This window comes from Xiphophorus hellerii, chromosome 23, assembly GCF_003331165.1.
Source record: "Xiphophorus hellerii strain 12219 chromosome 23, Xiphophorus_hellerii-4.1, whole genome shotgun sequence".
In the NCBI taxonomy this organism is placed as follows: Eukaryota; Metazoa; Chordata; class Actinopteri; order Cyprinodontiformes; family Poeciliidae; genus Xiphophorus; species Xiphophorus hellerii.
The window spans coordinates 11,392,280-11,411,920 of NC_045694.1; the positions used below are offsets into that span (position 1 = coordinate 11,392,280).

The window sequence follows — 19,641 nt, forward strand, 5'->3', positions numbered from 1 at the left end:
CCTCAGAAGAGAGAAGTCTGTCCCCCTCCAGTTTCTCCCTTCATGCTGATACCACAATTCAGACAGACTGAGACTTAGCTGGTGTTATTGAAATGCTACAGGGGGAACATCCCGCTTCACTTACACTTGGGAATAAAACCTTAAGACAGGCAGGCAGGCAGAGAGAGAGGTATAGGGCTTAAAGAAACAGCAGATTATTTTGTGTCTCACAGAAAAAGCATGTTGGCAGTAGGAACTAAGCAACAGCTTCCTGTCAGGACAGGTTTTACCAGCCTGTTCTCATCTTTAGAGTAAACTACACAAGAGGATTTTATCCATCTGCAAATAAGCATGCAAGCTAAGATAGCAAACTACTGTAGATGCTTGTCCCTTTCTGCATCTCATTTTAACTGTTGGTGGCATTTGTCAGATTCTCCGTCTAGACCAAGGAAGAAGTTATCAATCACCTTCTATTGTCCATGGAAATTTGTGTTCAAGAGATTAGAAGCTAAAGGTGCCTGCCTTTCGTTGCTGATTTACATATTAAATGTGCCGATCGCTTCGTGTGTCACATGTGTGCCAAGTGTACTTGATAGGGTTATTTTGGCAACGCATTCCAACAGATTGGCAGAGATGCCCAATGTTTCCACCACACAGTAAAGAAGAGTGACACGGAGTGAAGTAACACGTGGAAGCCAAGACCGAGGGGTGTGCGCAGTATGCAGAGCTGACGGACAGGCCGCTGATGGATTAGGTGGTAAGCCTGGCAGAGGGTTGCCCTTGCTAGATGGATGTCTGCCCCGTGTGCTGGGGTGATTAAAATAAAAAAAACAACTAGTTGGGGGTTTGATCGGACTCATAAAAACACCAAAAATAATTATGTGACACTGGGAGGCCTGTCACAATAACACATTTTGCTGGAAGATAAATTGCTGGAAATAATTATTGCGATAAATGATAGTATTGTTTTGTTGAGATCATTTTCATGGAATATATTGATATGGCATAATAATGTCAGAATGTCTTCTCAAACACCCATAAACTTTCATTTTTGTAAAGATCACTTGACACTGGAACTGGAAAATATTTTAAATATTCAAAATAAGCCACAACAACCAAAACCAATAAATAAAATGGATTATGATGTCTCTGTAAACAAGATGTTCCTTTAAAAAAATATATCAAAATGGAAGTTGTTGAGCTCATTTTTGATTTATCATGCTACTAATTAAGACTTATACACTGGACTGTCCATTAAAATGAAACAAATCCAAAGCCATGAGACAGCTTCATAGCTTATCAAGCACACAGATAGGAAAAGAGCTCAACTATTTCCTCTTCGTAAAACTAAAAAGTAGTGTAAGCATGAAAGCAATAGCTGATGCATAATTAATGTTTTTATTCTTGAGACTCCAGCTTCTACATTGAGAATCTACATTGTCAACAGTTTTAGAGAAAATCTATATTTTGTATTAAATTATTTAGGATTCTACCAGCAAACTGTTTAAGAGCACCTAAAGAATAGCAACAATCTGTGATGAGATGTTGGCGCAAAGTAAGGATGCACCAATCAGAATGTTAAGTGCCAATCTATGGTTTCTGGAAAGATTTGCCCTGCTGATTATAGCTGATTCTAATTTCTCTTCAAATACTTTGACATAAAAGGATACAAGAACAGCATTCAAAATATTCCTTTACAATCATCCTGTTATGAGTGGTCAATTACTAATATTAGAAATTGAGAAAGCAAAATGGAAAAGAAAAAAAAATAAATTGAGAAAGCACTACAGTATTGCCTTATAGCTAAATCACTGTAAAACTTTTTCTACAGCAGTGCAGTGTAGTTTGTCCTCGTTATTTCAGAACAAGGACATGAGATTTTAAACTGACTTTAGTATTAGCATGGTTAGTGCACTAAGTTTTATTAAGATTGCGTTGATATTACAGATAGCACAATATATCCTCTGAGAATTCTACTAAAATTATTAAATGCAGAATGCTCCATCAGGTTAAAATGGAAAAAGTTTCCAGCAAATGGTCCGAGACTGGGACTCAAACCCAGAACAACCGTGATGTTGAGTGAGTTTTACCAACAAACCACCAAGCACCCCAAAGTTTCCTTTTTAAAATTGATTGTTATTCTTGGACGTCCTGCAACTTCCTTTTTAGCACCTTTTTAAACAAAACAGGAAACTTTTGGTCTGATTCCCCCAGTAACCGTAGCCACGCCAAAGGCAATTGCAGCCTGGAAGAGCTCAGTGTATTTTTTTCCACCCCAAACAGCAGGTCATCACTATGAGACAAACTGAAAATTGTCCAATTTCGTGGTCATCTTCCAATTTCACTGTCCATGTACAATGATGTTAACAGCTCTAAAGAAAATATTTCATCAGTTTCTTTCAGCAAGACCTAAATTTCTTCTTTCAGAATTTTTTTTTTATCTTGTTCTGTAGCCATCTGTTGGGACAACAGTAACTCAAAGTTAAAAATAAAAAAATACATTTAAAAATGCAGTCAAAGGGTATTTATTAGATGATTTTTCAAAACTCAAACACAGAAATAGAGGTGAGAAAAGTGCCACTTGATATGAGCCTTGTAATTGTCTAGCTGCGAACTGTTTCTCTTCTGAATTATCTGTTGATAGGCGGGTGAACAGACTTCAACACCAATATCAAATATTGCTGGCAGCTAGTTCCACAACAAAGTCACTGCATAGCAATTCATTGTTAGTCAATAACTATGAGTTGTCCATGTTTTTAGGTTCATCCACAACATTTTAGGAGGTAGATAAGCAAACAGAAAACCCTCAATGAATTTGTTTCACTTCACTTCTACAGGGCGAGCTAGTTGCTATGCAGCCAAATAATATAGTAGACAGCCATAATTCAGAATGGGGAAGTAGCCAGTGTATAAATCAAACTTGGGCTTAATCAAAACACATCAGCACAGACTCTACATTTGGTGCAAAGAAAAACATAAACTGCAAGAAGGGTCATAAATCACAAGGTATAATATTGATCACTGCAGATATATTCAGCCCCTGTCCTGAGAGGTCTGAGGTCAGCGCCAGCATCAAATCAGGAATGTGAAGGGTCGAAGGCTTCAAAACTGACTGCACCTGCACCCTGTGGTGAGCATGGATTTGCTGAGCTATACGGTAAGCTCCTGAAAAAAGAGACGCACTCAAAAACTCAAATCTACTGAGCAACTTTCACAGACAAAAGGTAAACAAATTTTCTCATAACTATAAAATCTTGAAGAGTTTATGTTGTACTTCACTTCACAAACAAAAGAACTGTAGCGGATAACCTACTGATAAATCCCAACTGAATGTATTTTTCAGTAGAATAATACATCTGGAGAAGCCATAAGAAGTCCTGTTTAAAGTTTGTCATGTAGTGAACATGGCGAGTGTGTGGGTGAAGGTACTCTGGTCAAATGAGAAGAAAATAATTTTTTTATATATGCAAAAAAGCTACGAATGGTGGAAGACAAACAGCACAAACGATCCACAGTGACACTGATGGCATCATGCTGTGGGACAGGGAAGCTGGTCATAGTTGATGGGAAGATCGATGGAGCAAAAGCCAGAGCACTCCAAGAGGAAAGTATTTTGTAAAAGATTTGACACTGGAGGGAGGTTTGCCTTCCAGCAGCAACATACAGCAGATTCATCCATCTTCCTGATCTACAAAATGAAAATTGCTTTTGTCCTCAAGTCTTGGTATAGCATGCAAGCATTTTTTCTTAGTCAAATTAAAAGTGGTCCAATGGCAACACATTTAGCCAATATAGTCACCATTATGTTGCTTTTATTTATTCAAACCCGGTTTTAATATCATTTCCTGCATTTATAAAATGGATACGCTTTCTCACTACTATTTTTGGTATTTAGGTTATTTTCTCAAGAGGACCCCAAGGCTCCATGTTTACATATGTGACCAGTTACTAATTTACTTTGCTGCCTGTGTGTTAGAAAGGCCTAACCCTAAACTAATGTTCACTGACCGTCTCCATTAAATCTGACTGAGCTTGAACTAGTTTTAAAAGGAGGAATGAATAAAAATCTTGATCTCTAAATGGAACATCATGTTTTTGTAAAATATCCTGAAAGCAATGTAGTTCCCTTTACTTTACAAAAATGCACTAAAATATCTCAGTCTGCCATAACAATCCAATAAAAATAAGTTTGTTTGCCTTATAAGTGAAAGAGTTACATTAGTATGGATAATCTTACAAAATTTCACGTGCCAAAAACCACTTTTTTAAAGGATGACTTTTACTTTCATTTCTGGTTTTGTTTTGACACATTCAGGCTCCCAGAGATTTGCCTTGTTTCTGAAACTTATAAAGTCTTGACGCCAGTTTGCACAGCTTTAACTCAGAAGTTTCTGCACTTCCCCTCAGCTCATACCAGACGGCCTTCTTGCAGCTATATTAAATAAATATTCATAAACTGCTACATATGCTCTCCAGCGGCTTCTCAAACACATAAAGCTGATTACAGCTGCATCTACATACCCTCCGCTCGAGTGCGAAGATCGGACATTGTTCTCTGGACGGGCGGCATCTCTCCAAGCACAGCCGAGTGACGGCACCTGTCAAGCGGCCGAAGCTCGTGGGTTCTGCACCCTGCGGCGGCGGCTGGTGCGGCTGCTTCTCGACCGTCAAGGAATGTCGAAACCCCGTCTGAAATGCAGCGGAGGAGCCTCTCTCATGCGGACTGCACTTTCTGTGTGCTAACGAGAGAGGCGGGCGAATTGAAAGCAGCCTCCGTTAGATTTCGCCGTAGCTGAAGGGAACATGGCTAAGCAGCCCAGAGGTTCACAAGCCCTCCAGCATCCCAGTGTCACACGGCCAGAATCAAACCGTTACACGCCTTCATTTCCTAGGGAGTGGACGCGGACTTAACCCAAACTGAAGCGAGGGAAGACGGTGCCGCTTCACAATGTGGACCGTACCACATGAGCTCACCGGGGGGGGAATGGAGGCGGTCGAACCAAAATAACTGCCAGTTCTCTCCGTCTATTAGTTAAATAATTCAGTAAACCTATGAATATAAAACAACACCCGGCGTTTGATTAATCATTATGGCTCATAAAGTTTGACGTAAAAATGTTTTGTTTTTTTTTTAAAAATCTGCCGGTCGGAGTGAAGACCTCCCCCCTCTGCAGTAGATGTTGTTTACAAAAGGGGAGTTGGCGCATCACTGATTATTAATTTTGTTGTTTTATTGGGAATAAAGCCGAAAATAAAATTGATTGATGGATTTACATGGCACGACTGGTAAATACTGTAGACCAAGCCTTAAAGTAAATCTGAAGACATTAAAAATAATAGTTTTATTTATTTATTTATTTTTTTACTCACTGTTTGCAGTTTTTGTTACTGTAACAATCTCTCAAAAAAGTTATTTTTATTTAGTGTTTTTATATTTCTTTGATAATCTACTTTTTAAGAGTTAACCAGACCCGCAAGTAATCTGTGATTGTTTTTTTGTTTATTTCCTGTATATAACTTGGACATTGCAAGTAGGTCAATTTCTTTTTGACAGTTGTCACTAATCTACAAGAGACTCCAGGTTTATCTTCCGCGCATAGAGAGCAGTATGTTTGAGGAGCAAATGCAAAACCAAAGTTCACTTATGGAGAACTGCAGCAAAAATGTAATCTTAATCTCATCAAATCTGAATAATATCCATTATACACTATCTAAATACCAATCAGTTGTTTGGGAGTGATGCCGGAAACTAGCTTTTTCTTTTCTGACTGTTCATCAAAGACAAAATCAATCTCCTTCTACAGCCATCTCATTCCCCAGACCTAATTTCTATAGAAAACCTGTGTGGTGAACTAGAGAAGACAACATAAGACAAACCAGAACCCTGAACAACAAAGGAAATACATAACACCATAGTGTCATAGTTCATTTATGCATTATATAACATTATGGATATCCAAGTTCTAATGAAAATACATACAAAGAAAGCATGTATATTTCGTTGTGTCTTAAAATATGTACTCACATAAACTTCTACGTTTATCTGTGCTTTAGAGGGCACTATGGTGATTTGAACTTAGGCCTGTGTTGGTTATCTAATCTCTATTGAAGATAAGTAAGCTAACTAAGTAATCTTGAACTGCATACATTTCTATGAGCTCCTATTAATCTTTAATGAATAAAATTGTTGGTTAAACTTTGTTTCAACTAAGACATGAGGCCTAGTAGGAGCTTGCTGTTTTTTCCATATGAGTGAGTTTAAGATGCTTTAAAGCAAAAATAAAGAACCAATCTACTAACAAGGTTCTGACAAATCTCTGTGATTTGTATCCTCTCTACTTCACGTTTCCCTTTTCCTAGCAACTAGTATCTATTTTTTACCTGTACTCAGGCAGATGAAGGTTGTTGCTTATACATTAAACATGAATTTTTGAAGAAAACGTTGCTTAGTCAACCCCTTTTACAGATGATGATGCAAAACCCATAAATAAACCAGTTGAACTATCTTTTCCATAACATAACTCACAAAGTAGTGCATAACTGTGGATCCAGACCTGGATACAGACCACAGCAACAACACTAAGCATCTGTAAGCAGACACTGCTATCAGTCATTGTGTTATTATGTGATTACTGTCTGGAGACAAGCTCAGCAGAAGATGTAATCCACAGGTGATTTACTCTGGCCCACAGTTTCCTTTATATCCCCCGTCAATGTGTCATGGTCTTGTCATGAATCGGCTGGATGCTCGGTGATCTGAAACTAGATACTTAAAAGATCTGCATGCAAAAACAGAGGGAGTGAGCAGCAACCACCCCATCTCTGCTGCCTATCTGCTGTGCATTGCTTTTTGTGCTCATTCACATTGCGGTTAAAATGTTAATCACAACTCCGACGCCATTTGTGCAGCAGCAGCTCCACTGCTGTTGCTTGAGAGAACTGCAGATACACTACAGATGGATTGGGTTTTTTTTTTTTTTTTTACAATGCTTATCTTAACCATTGTAAAATGCTTTCAACAGAATTTTAACAGAAATAGATGTTCAACATCTATTTTTGGAAAACATTTCAGATATTCTACTTCCTTTCTTGAAATGCTCTTAGAAATGTTAAAGATTTGCATGAAACATCCAGAAAATCCAAAGCAGCCGTGTTTTCTAACAGAAGGTCAAGCTTCATCCCATCTAACAATAATCAGCAAACACCAAAAACGTCCATGCTTTCCCATTTGCCTGCTACAGAAACATCTCCTCTGCAGATTTCCTTTCTTTCCCTCCCCTCCACCTAATTCAACATCAGCCCACCACCACGGGGATTTGGCTCTTTAGCTCCCACCGTTGCTAAGAAACAGTGACAGGAAGCCTGCCTTTTTGACTATGTGCGAGTTGCTCTGGTTTTCTGTCTTATAGCATTCCCAGCCCAAACAATGACGCTTTCAGCCAGCTATCCAGATTCCTACTGCTGCTACTATCTGTGTCAGCTGTAAACAGCAGGAGTGATTTCATCAGCTTGTTTTACAGCTTCACCGAACCTTTTATGAGTCCACTTCCTGAAAATCGTTTATTTCGACAGAGTAAGTAAATAGACATTATTGCTGCAAGTGAATTCAAATTCAAACCTATGACCTATTTTGTCTCCTTTTAAACTGTCAGAAGGAAAATAAATCAACTGTAAATCTATTGATAAATGCCACATTTAAGTTCATGGTTAGGGATCTTCAGATTTTCTCCACAAGTTTTCAGAAGTTTTAGTGTAGGTTTGTTTTTCTAATCCTAGCAGTTTCTAAATTATATATCCAGGTTCAAATATGTACACCTCCCATAATTATTTGGATATATTTCCTCTGAAGCAAACCATTTTTGTAGCCATTAATGAGACACTTTTCTGAGCAGAGGTCATCATAACGTATAAGTCTAGTGGCACATATCCACTTTTTAAAAACATGGTTCACATTTGAGAAGCTTAATTTCATTCTGCTTCGTTCACTTTTAAATCCCTTTTAATGTGTTTTTTGATCACTGACACCATTACCATGCTTGACACCTTGACTCCAAACATGCTACATGTATCTATTGTGATGGCCATTGAACTTTTGAGTATCTGTATTCATTTTTATGTGCTATATTTTTAAAGATGAAAATAAACCGATCAAATCCTAAAACAGACAAGTGGTGGTGAGGTGTACATTCTTAATAGGTCAAGGAAATGCTTAAGGAGACTGAAATCCTCCCATCAACAAATAAATCAGAATTATGCAGAAAAATACATTTAACTGTCTGAGTCTCTGAGAACTGTCTGAGAATACTTCACCACTCTCTTTTAACCTCCCTTTTAAATCCCTGCATCAAACAGCGATATATTTTCAATGTCCCTAAGAAAACCCTGCTTCTAATTGATGTTGTGTCCTCTCCTTCTTTTAGCCTTTCTTTTGTCTCTGTAGTAAACCACCTGAGCCACTTTACTGCTGTTTAGAGAGGCAGCATTGGAGAAGACAGTAGAATAAAACCTGCAACAAATTTACAACATCCATACTTAGATGGATTTTCAATCTGCTTTCAGAGAATTATGCACAAGGCTTTTTTTTCTTTAGTGGCATGAAATAAAACTGAGAGCTTATTTAAAGTAAAGACTAAACTACCAATCACAAAGATGAAACTCAGCTTCTAAAAATGTACATGACATGTCATCATTTCTGTTTTCCCTTCTGCTTCTGAGTGTGTTTTTAAACTGAAAGATTCTTCTAAGGTGCAGAGAGAGGATATGCAACCCCTTAGAAATAGACCTCTTTTGCAAGGGACCATTTGGGATGTTTTCTAAACTAACAGATAGGCCATATAACTGGTTTATTCAACAGTTAAAATTATACCAGAGGTTTTGGTTTGTGCTTGAGCTACAGCACCTTCATGCCACTTGAACTATTTCACATTGTTGGTCAAATGACAAACTATATTGTATTTTATGGATTGTGTCTTCAGGGTGATGTGCAATCATAAGCGCACACAGTATTTTATGCAATCAAATTTTTAATTTTAGCTTCATCTGACCCGAACATCTTCTTCCACGTGTTTGGTATGTCGCCTATGTAACCAGGGGCAACAGCAAAAGAGGTTTTTTATAGCTTTCTTTCAACACTGGCTTTCATTCAGGCACTCTTACAAGAAAAACAGATAATTGTCCAGTCAACACCTTCTCCAAAAACCTGAGCTGTGGGTGTCTGCAGGTCCTACAGTTTTTTTCAGTTTTTTAAAAAAATGTTTATGTATGTGCCTACAAGGGAGCAGTTTGTCTTGGTTCTCGTTTCTTTAAAACACTCTTGATGGTTTATAAATCAGTGAATGGCTTGGTACCACAGTACAATAACATTCTGTTGTCACTGTATCAACCTTCCAGACCGCTCAGGTCTTCTGGTTCTAGTCTCTGCATCCCCAGAATCAGAACCAAATACGGAGAATCAGCTTTCAGTTTATGTGCTCCTCTAATCTGGAACAAACTTTCGGAAAACTGTGAAACTGTTGAAACACTGAGTCCCTCTAAATAATGCTAAAAATACATTTGTTTAGAGTTTCCTTCAACTAATGATAAATTAAGATAAATTAATTTAAGTGTGAATTGCATTTGTCTTATTACTTCTCTTTATTTTGTAATGTAGTGTTTCTTCTTTTGTTTTACGTTTTAGGCACTTTGAAATGTTTGAAATGCCGAAATGTGTTATGCAAATAAACTTGATTTTACTTGGTGATTTTGACTACTTCTCTAATTCATTCTCTTACCCAGCCTGTCAACCAGTGAGAACCAGCATGTTTGCAGTTGTGCCATGAAATCATTTTGGGAGCATCAGAGTAAAGAAAGCTGAATAAATACACCTGACACACTTTTCAGATCTTCATTTGAAATCAATAAATTTCAATAAGGCTTGTGGTGAAATGGGACAAAATGTGAACGTTTTCAAGAGGTATAAATACATTTGTCAGGTGCTATATAAAAATACTGGCAATGTTTTTATTTACTGATTATTGATGAATCACTGATTTTAGTTATTATTTAATTGTTGACTACCTGTCAGATAGTTATTTCAATTTTTTTTTTTTTTTTTCTGGGTTGATTATATCAGCTAAAAATCCTATGATGGTAAGTTTGGAGGTCTTGAAACAGAATATATTTTTTTCCCTTTTCGTCTTTGTGGATCCATGTTGTTCTCTTGAATAACTGTGTCGTCCATTTTGCCATGAATTACAGTTTCCCTCAAGCCTGATTAAACTAAGATGATGATCCAGCCTTCTGGCCTGCAGCTGCATCTTGCACTCGTTTCCTATAGCTCTGCAGGGAGTGGCCGCTGGTGTAACGTTCAGCTTTGATTGAATTGTATTCTGCCCCCTTGTGGACGCTGGCCTGATGTCAGAGGAGGGTTGAAGAGGTTTAATGGGCAGCTTACTCATAAACACGAAGTCACCTTAGAGTCATTAGATTACATCTTATGCATTTGATTAAGTTATGGTTCAGTTTAAGGGCATTTCATTTCTTTTTACGATCTAATTTATTACAACTTACATTTAGATAATTATAATTTTCCTTCTGATGGGTCCAAATCCAAATCCTCCATCTTGTTGCTCTGTTTACAGTCAAGCTGTCAGTCAGCACTAAAATTAAAGAGCGTTTCTGCATTAACCCCTGTCCTCTAAATTACTTCTTAAAGCACAGCTGTGGTGGCCTCAGAGGCCACATTAGCCTCACTTATGGGAAGGACAGGCAGATAAGCTCTTCAGGTTGCTCTCTTGTCTAAATGTGTTAAAGCGAGATAAAATGGCTGCTGGATGCAATGTGAACTTGGTACATTTCCCTGAACTCCAGATAAGAAACTCTTTCTGTCTGCAGGAGGCCAAACGAGATGGTGAGCCTGCCTCGGTGTTTTCATTTTTGCCCATAGCTGCACAGTGGCTTAACTGCTTCTGAAACATGTCATGAAGAGAAAACATTCTTTCTGGAAAGACCATAATTAGAAAGTCCATAATTATTTGTTTTCATATATTAATGTATTCTACAGACTGTTAAATAAGTGAATAACTTCCACATTAACAAGGAAACGTCATTAGAGTGATTTTGCAATAGCAGTGAACTGGTGGCGACCCAGAGTCACACTTACACTAAATGTTGACTCATTTCAGCGAGAACAGCAACCAATCAGTCTCAAAGAATGACGCATAAAGGAGCTCAAAACACATTCCCAGTGAGGAATATGACTCTCTGTAGAGTCTGTCCTTCTGTTTGGGTCCATAATGCTGAAATCTCACTGTCCAATCATCAGCTGCCACAAAGAGGAGGAGCTGTCACCGCTCTAAGATGACATGTCACATCTCCAGGGATTCGCTTCATCACCTGTTGAGCAGAGCATGGGCTCTCATGCAGATGCTCTCCTGTATTGTGCTTGTGTGACACCTTATATGGCCCAGTCCTGTTTGCCCCAGTAACCTCAGTGAACAGCTGCACTCTCCCTTTGGTTGTATACTATTGAGGAATATCACCTTACTGTGTGTTATAAGTTCGGACACAAGGAAAAGCTTCCTTCACTTTAGTTTTCACATGAAAATGAAAACTTCCTACTTTAAATGTAAAAATTCACAAATAAATTAAATATCTTTTTTTAACAAAAGATAATGAGCAATACCTCATCAGCAAATCAAATGTAATTGTTTTTGAAAAACTATTACAGTTACAAACAACCAATGTTAATTATAGACAGAAAAAAAAGGAACATAGCATCTTTGGTTCCAGCTCCTGAACACTCAAAAAGGCCCACACCATCACACTACCACTGCCATGTTTGACTGTTAGTATCATGTTATTTTTCTAAAATGTTGTTACTTTTACACCAGATACAATGGGACAGAAACATTTCGTAAAAGTTTTGGGGATCATCAATATATATATAATTTTTTTTTAATCAGTTCAATTTATTTGATTTTAAACATCTTCACTAAATAATTGAACATGAAATGAACCTGTTATTTTTGTAAAGTGATTTAAGATCAGATTCTTTGTGAACTAGTACTTTACTGAATTTAAATAGGTTGTTGCATTGTAACAACACGGTCCGGGGTTCAAATCCCATGACAAGATATTGCTGCATGGTGATGGCATATTCTTTGTGGCACAATTCATAATTCAATGCAGCCAATAAGTGAAGTTTTAACTATACTGATAATGTAACCTTCCAACCTTACCTTACATACAGTGATCTACACCACCAGTGTGTTTGTGCATAGTTGTTTGTCTTGTGGCGACCTGTCCAGGGTCGACCCTCTCACCCGATGACCTTTGGAGACAAACACCAGCACCCCCACGACCCTGCATGCATAAGTGGGTATGGACAATGGATGGATGAATTCTAATAAACTTTGCAACAAAACTGTGCTCAAATTCAACAAGTAAATATTTGCAATAAAGTAAGATAAATATCTCAATTTTATTGCAATGACAAATTAAAGGTGTCTGTCATGCAGCAGGAAATAGAAGTTGGCTTCATATTGGTAAAAGATTTAAAACTGCTGCATTTACACCACCTAATTATCTAAGATTGTTTTATAATCTTCTTTCAAGACAGCTAATCATTTGTTCTATTGATTTAAGAACATATAGTTTCGTTCAAAGCTTCAGTGAAAACTCTGTAAACTGTGATAAATAATTCAACGAACACTATCACTTTACTTGAGATAAACCTGCTGGGTTACCATGGTAGGAATGCATATATTATTTACTGGCTGAGTCAATGTGACTGCAAGGCAGCTTACTGGCTCCCAGTCGTGTTTAGATCCCTTCACACAGCGAGGATTAAACGTGGTATTAATCCATGGCAAACAAAATACCGTGTCTGGGCTGAATGTTTACCTCCGAATGAGAGGGAAGGACCTGAACTGCAGTGTGCTGGACCATGTAACGTGGCAGAGAGGTTGCAATGGAGGGGACAGTAGTGACGGCAGGACCGGAGAAGCCACAGAAGCGGGTGAGGTTCCGTGTGGCTTCGGGGAACAGTGGCCGGGTCCTGAAGGAGATGTTCAAAGATGAGGGGCCCTCAGACTCCCTGGATTCTGATTGCACCAGCAGCTCAGATGCCGAGCGGGCCAGCACCCCTTCTACAGCTGGAGACGTTCAGGGAAACCTGTACGCATTCCTGGGCTCGGAGTTGGACGACAGCGAGAGTGAGCCTGATGAGCTGCTCATGTATGCCGGAGCCACCAAGGACTGGATGTTCACCACCAAGAGGGTCAACATTCTCAGCAAAAACGGGACAGTTCGAGGGGTCAAACACAAAGTCAGCGCAGGTCAGGCGCTCTTTGAGAATCTTCCTGACGGTGTAAGTACCGGTTGGTCATAATCACATTATTGCTTTAGTGGTCTTAAGACTATTTTCTTTCTGAGTTCCATATAGAAGCTGCAGTACCTTGGAAAAAACATTCAAATGTTGCTAAATTACAACCTCAAAAATTAATGATATTTCATTTATTTTTATAATGGACTAACAGTAGTAGTAACAGAAAGTAATGCACAGTTGAGGTTTAGTGACTTTTAGTGCCTTTCAAACTTTTTCAGGAATAAAAAATGGTGGGCAAACCAATATAGTCGGCCCCTATTACTCTGATGCTCCTAAATAAAAGTGCTGATCAGGTGAGAGAAAGATTGACCTTTTAACCTTTGTACTGGAGAAATTCTATGTGTATTGAAAAACTGGCACAGGGCATCACCCTGAACACACCATCCCCATGGTGAAACATAGTGGAGGCACCATGATGCTGTGGGGAGGATTTTCAAGCTTGGAAGAAATTGTAGTAGAGGTTGAAAAATGTTTGAGATCCAGGTGGAGGTTCACGTTTGGATAGGGCAATGAAAGCTGCGATGAAATCAAAACAACAAAAATAATAATATGTTAGAGTGGCCTGATCAAGTCCGATTTAGAATATATAGTTAAACCTAAAAGATGCTGTAAACAGATGGTCTTCATGAAGTCTCTCTGATTTGAGCTTTGTTACAATAAAGAGTGGGCATAAGTTTTAGCAACTGATGGTAGTTTTACAAAAACTTTGACTTAGTCATGTTTAATACAAAAATTAGTTAAATTTTGTTGTTTGTCATAATACAGGTAACTCTGTTTATCTGTCACAAGAAATTCCAATAAAAGTATTGATGTTTGTGGTTGTAAAGTGACAAATTTGCAGTTGTAGCTGTATAAATACTTTTAAAAAGCGCTTTTTGAGCGGAACCAGAATAAACGCTCCCAAGCGAAGATGAGCTCATACAACAATTAAAGATTAATGATCCATTTCATTAAGTGTTTCAGGAGAAACTAATCAAGTTAATGAATTCAGCACTGCTTTCTAGTATCACAGCACCGTCTGCTGCGTGTCACTCCAATGCAACACTGAGCCTGTGTGCTTACTAAATGGATGATGTCATATGAATGTAAAAGTTATTCAGGGTTATGAAACTCTTCAGCTAAGTCCGAAGCACCCAATGCAAATGATTTACTTCAAACACATATTTACAAAAAGGGGGGAAACCCCATCCTAAAAAGATGGTAGATATGTAATTATCATAAATCCAGTTAGAAAATCAATTCATTTGGGCCAAATCATAGCCAAGGACCTTAAAACAGGGATAATGGGATTCAATTAACTTTGTTAAACTGACTTGTAAATGTTTTTGAGGGCACATACAGGTCAGTTTTTGCCTATTTTTTCCCCACAGATTATGTCTTATCACCACATAATGATAATTTTAACCAATATGTCAAAAACATATATTTTTTAAAATGCAAGTTATATCCTGCAGTTTTAACCAAACATAATGTCAGAAGTGTTTTACTGGGCTAAGGAGGGAAAGAACTACACTATCACTTAAGTTTTCTTTGGGGATGAAATTAAATATTGTATTTAATTTTTTGAAATCAAGATCAAAAAGTAACAGAATACAAGTTTCTTGAGATCCAGTGAGAAGTTATTTACCTCCTCTGCTGACAAGGAGAAAAGGGGATGAACTCTAAAGATCTTTGACAGGAGTTGAGGGAGTTTTTCTATGTAAATTAGGCAAACCTGGACTTCCTTCTGCTGCAGGAGTAGAATTTAATGAAGGTGACAGTGGAGGTGAAGGTGTACGGATTTGACATGCTGCTGTGTTGGAATGAGGTGCATTTATACTGTGACAGAGCGAGTGAGAGATTTTTTTTAGAACATTTTTTATGTACTTATTTTAAATTCAAAAACTTATTCATATGAAGGTCATTATACCTTTTAACAAATTGATAAAGCCAGACGATGACGTCATAGCTTTATAAGCCTCTGATAGGTTAATTCACAACTTATACATGTATTTGAGACACAGCGATGGAGTCCTGAGTTTAAATAAGCTTAAAAACAATTCTCCAAAAAAAGCATATTGTTCACTCTTCAGGCAAATATAAATAATTTCATCAATTCTAAATAACCTAAAGCAGCAATCATGACTAGATTCAGGACAGCAAAGGAAGCATTTTATTTCTGACATAGCACATTTTTACTTGTATTTTAATTAGCCGGGGGGAAGGAAGAAGGACAACAGTAACACAATCCGCAATGCAGTGCAGCCAAGAAGCAAAGTTTCAACTTTACTCATGATGTAACATTCTCACCTTTGAATTTTGACTTTTCTCAGGTGCATTTACCACTCGAGTTTGGACGCATAGTGATCTACACCACAAGTTTCCGTGTGGTGAGGACCACTTTTGAGCGCTGCGAGCTGGTCAGGAAGATCTTCCAAAACCACAGGGTGAAGTTTGTGGAGAAGAACATCGCCTTGGACAACGAGTACGGGAAAGTTTTGGAGGAGCGGTGCAGACGTGTCGGTGAAGCCCCCTCCCTGCCAGTCGTGTTCATTGACGGACACTACTTTGGGGTCGGTCCTGCACATTGCTTCATAGCAGCTCCAGGCGTCGATTTCATGCACTTCTGATGGTTTGGAACTTGTTTTGCAGGGTGCTGAGAAAATACTTGGCATGAACGAATCAGGAGAGCTGCAAGATCTACTGACAAAAATCGAGGTTAGGTTTCCCCTTCAGCCAGATTTGAAAATTATATGATTAATTATAGATTGTGGTCAAATAGATGAACTAGCCAGAAGTGTGTTTCCCCCCGCTTCAGTTTGATGCAGACAAACAATAAATAATTCAGTTGTTTGCTTTGAGATTTATTGGCATAATCATTATACCAGCAAATTTTTCATGTCCCAAAGCACTGAGGTGAATTGAGTGCAAACAGGAACAATCAGCTCCTCTTACTCACTGTGTCATCAATAAAGCATGTGGAAAGGAGCTAAAAATTTCATGCACATCAATATCCAGGCATCTGTAATACAGGGGCCGTTATATTCTTGATTTTACACAATGCAATTGGCTCCATAGTCTCAACTATAATCCCTAAAAATAAATATTTCAGCTTCCCCCTCAGCTGTGGTTGGCCTTTCTCATCCTTTGCTTTAATTTTGAATTCAGATTCCCTCCAAAAAGAAACCAAAACAAGATCCAAAACTACAATGACATTTAAGTCATAGTTTTTTTTAAGCCCCTGAGGGCAATTAGAAGGGTGCCGCCCTGAAAGGTCATGCATGCAAAAATTAGCCTGAAACTGTCCAAAAACATTGGTGATTGTGTGTTTACAAGCATGAACGCCAAACTATTTTGAATGTTAATTCTGCGAAACTATAGGAGACTGGCATTTTGGGAAATGCACTGATTTTCTGAGTAGTGGATGAGGAGAGGATCACAGTGTACTCTGACTTTTAAATGTTAAACTAAGAAGAGATATAAAAAAAAATTACTTGAAGGCCTTGAAAATAATAAACTCCTTTCAACTTTTCTCATTTCGTCACATTTACGTGTCTGATAAACTTAAGTGGTTCATAATCGTGAAATAAAGGAAAGGGATACTTCGTTTTCAATTTAAAAAAAAATACTCTGAAGAATGCAGAATTTTGTATTCCATCTTCTGAGTGTATTTTGATTACCTGTGCCTGTTAAAGAAAATCATTCCCCACAGGATGATACAGCCACTACCTTTATTTACAGTGGGGACAGTATGTTCAAAGCAATGCAAAGTGCTAGCTTTGTGACCACATTGAGTGGATAGAAAAGTCTACACTCCTCTGTTAAAAGAAAAATTTATTTGTTCAATTCAAATGAAAAACAAATTACAAACGGGCAATGAGAACATGCCCCACCTTTTCCCTTCAACCTTTGTCTTGTTCTATCAAATGAAATCCCAATAAAGTACTCTTTGAAGTTAGAGTATGTGATGTAACAAAATGTGAAAAGAATTACAGTGTGAATACTTTTGAACAACTAAAAATGAAAGCCAAACAATTTGATAGTCCAGTTTGAAAAATCTGCCTGTATTTATAAACAATGAGCATGGAAAGAAATCACTGTGGCCTGCAAAAGGATATGTAAAGTCTGCCTTTGAAATAGTAACATGATAATTTTAAAGAATTTTTTCACAGGTCTGCTTACATCTTGTTAAAAAGTTGTTCCATTTTTTTTTTAAAATCCGGACTTTATTTGCACATGGAACATAGGCACTGTTGGCATTTGAAGCCTTTATCCAGAAACTAAAACGACATTTTCTCCGTCTCTCAGAGGGTTCAGCATCCCCAGACGTGCCAGACCTGCGGAGGCTTCGCCTTCATCCCGTGCTCAATGTGCCATGGCAGCAAGATGTCCGTGTTCCGCAACTGCTTTACGGACTCCTTCAAAGCCCTAAAGTGCACTTCCTGCAACGAGAACGGCCTGCAGCCCTGTGCTAGCTGCACCTAGTGAAGACGGTGTGATGCCTGGACCAAACATCCCACTTCAGGACAAAAAACAGGAAATGGACAGCAACACGGCCAGTAAAACACAACACAGCAGGATTCTTTCTCCATGGCCATTATTATTGTGAAAACTGGGATTTCTAATAAAATCTGCAAATTTTCCGATTGTCTCCGTGTCAGTTGGATTTCCCTGAAGCATATTTGATTTGTAAAAAAAAAAAAAAAAAAACATCCACTGAAGGGTTGTGAACTAGTTTGCCCTCTGGGAAACATAAGCTTGTTAGTCAGGAGGCGTCGTAATTAACAAATCTCTTGTCACTAATCCTATATCAGACATGGTTGAATAACAGGCACTCGGGACAAACAGTGAAAGTCAAGGGCTCAATTTTCAGACAGTCGAAGGCAGCAAACTGGAACTTTGCTCACAGGGAAGCACAGAAATTAATTCAAACAGTAACATTAAAAACCCTTCAAAAAGCTACTTGTCAATGCAATGCTTAACCATCAAAAACAATATATGAGCCCTAGATTTTGTTGATATAATCTCTGTTGCCCAAGTTGTGCTTGGACACACTTGGGCAATTCAATTAAAATATGAAGCTCATATTTCATACAAATCCCAGTATGAATTTAGTCTTGATTTATCACACACAAAAGAAACTTAATTTAGTCTAAAATCATTCTAATAATGTTTAGGCTCAATGTTTGTGTATTTTAAATGCCAAAAATAAGAATACTTTTAAAAATATATTTTCTCTAACTTGTTTTTTCAGGCCTTGCAAGATCTTGTGTCTTTGTGAATGACTGTAGCTCTACTCTCTTGACCTGAATTCTTGATCCAGGTATTATTTGAAGATGCGGGAAGAATGAATGACAAGCAAAAATAAATAAATAAAATTTAAATGCATTATGTTTAATTTTATTAACTGTTTTATATTTTTACTGAACATATCATGCATAAAAGACAATCTGTCCCAAAACTAAGAGAAACACAAAGCCCACATTTTCACACTGTGGACTTTGTGAAGAATGCAGGGGGGGAAAAAAAATACAGTTTTGGTCATCAAAGAAGGTTTACAGACATTAAGATACTTCATTTACAAAGGGACAACTATCGCCTGAATTTCAAGCAGACTCACGTTTTTACAAATAAACTGATTCTTATCATCTGTATTACAAGTAAAACGGTTTTAGGGGCAGCAGCGGCTGATTTCGCTTCTGCTCCTGGCCGGCTCTGGTTGGCAGCAAATGTTGGGTCTATTGAGGAAGCGCAGATCAGCTCTCTATGCTGTCATAGCCCTGTACAATGCTGCTTGAACATTATTAGACAAGGCAGCACCGTAAAGAGGCTAAAAGCGTAGAGCAGGGTGATGGTGATCAGCAAAAATGATTCTCCTTCAAGATGCTCCTCTTCCACCTGCGATTCAACCCAAATAAGCGACCATCATTAGAACAGTTTAATTACTGAAGGCTGGTTCTCTTCATTGACAATAAAAGATAATTACAAAAAGCTCACAGCTTTAGTTTTGTTAGGGGTTATGAGATTCTGGGCTTTGTGATCACAGGCTTGACGTGATGGAGAAAATCTGAGGCTCCAACTGTGTAGATTCAGTGCGCCCCCATCTGTGGGGTGATTGAGATGAAAAGACAGGAGAGGGGGTTGAAACACAAATGGAAGATGCATCGAGGATTTTCACCCCCTATCACACTTCTAAAAGCCTAAAATAAAATGTATTTATAAGGAATGATAAAAGCTTCATTGTTAGCGCTCAGTTGCCGGAGGTGGGATGATATATGAGGCGATCAGCAGACGCGTCTCGACACTCGTCTAATATA

At 38.1% G+C, this 19,641-nt stretch overlaps 2 protein-coding genes across 9 annotated transcripts in view; one reads left to right on the forward strand and one right to left on the reverse strand.

Annotated features, from left to right (window-relative positions):
• The window catches only part of atp8a1 (ATPase phospholipid transporting 8A1), a 108,769-nt gene extending 103,844 nt beyond the window's left edge, over positions 1 to 4,925 (reverse strand). For all 8 annotated transcript variants that reach the window (XM_032554408.1, XM_032554407.1, XM_032554410.1 and 5 more), the window contains exon 1: positions 4,501 to 4,925. In XM_032554408.1, the coding sequence (XP_032410299.1) occupies positions 4,501 to 4,549 (49 nt within the window). In that variant the 5' untranslated portion in view covers positions 4,550 to 4,925. The remainder of the gene's footprint in view (positions 1 to 4,500) is intronic.
• Positions 4,926 to 12,790: 7,865 nt separating this feature from the next.
• On the forward strand, positions 12,791 to 18,797 carry grxcr1a (glutaredoxin and cysteine rich domain containing 1 a). Its single transcript, XM_032554953.1, has 4 exons — positions 12,791 to 13,327; positions 15,658 to 15,897; positions 15,977 to 16,042; positions 17,633 to 18,797. The coding sequence occupies exons 1-4, from the start codon at positions 12,929 to 12,931 to the stop codon at positions 17,807 to 17,809; spliced, it is 882 nt and encodes a 293-aa protein (XP_032410844.1). The 5' UTR covers positions 12,791 to 12,928; the 3' UTR covers positions 17,810 to 18,797.
• The last annotated feature ends 844 nt before the right edge of the window (positions 18,798 to 19,641 follow it).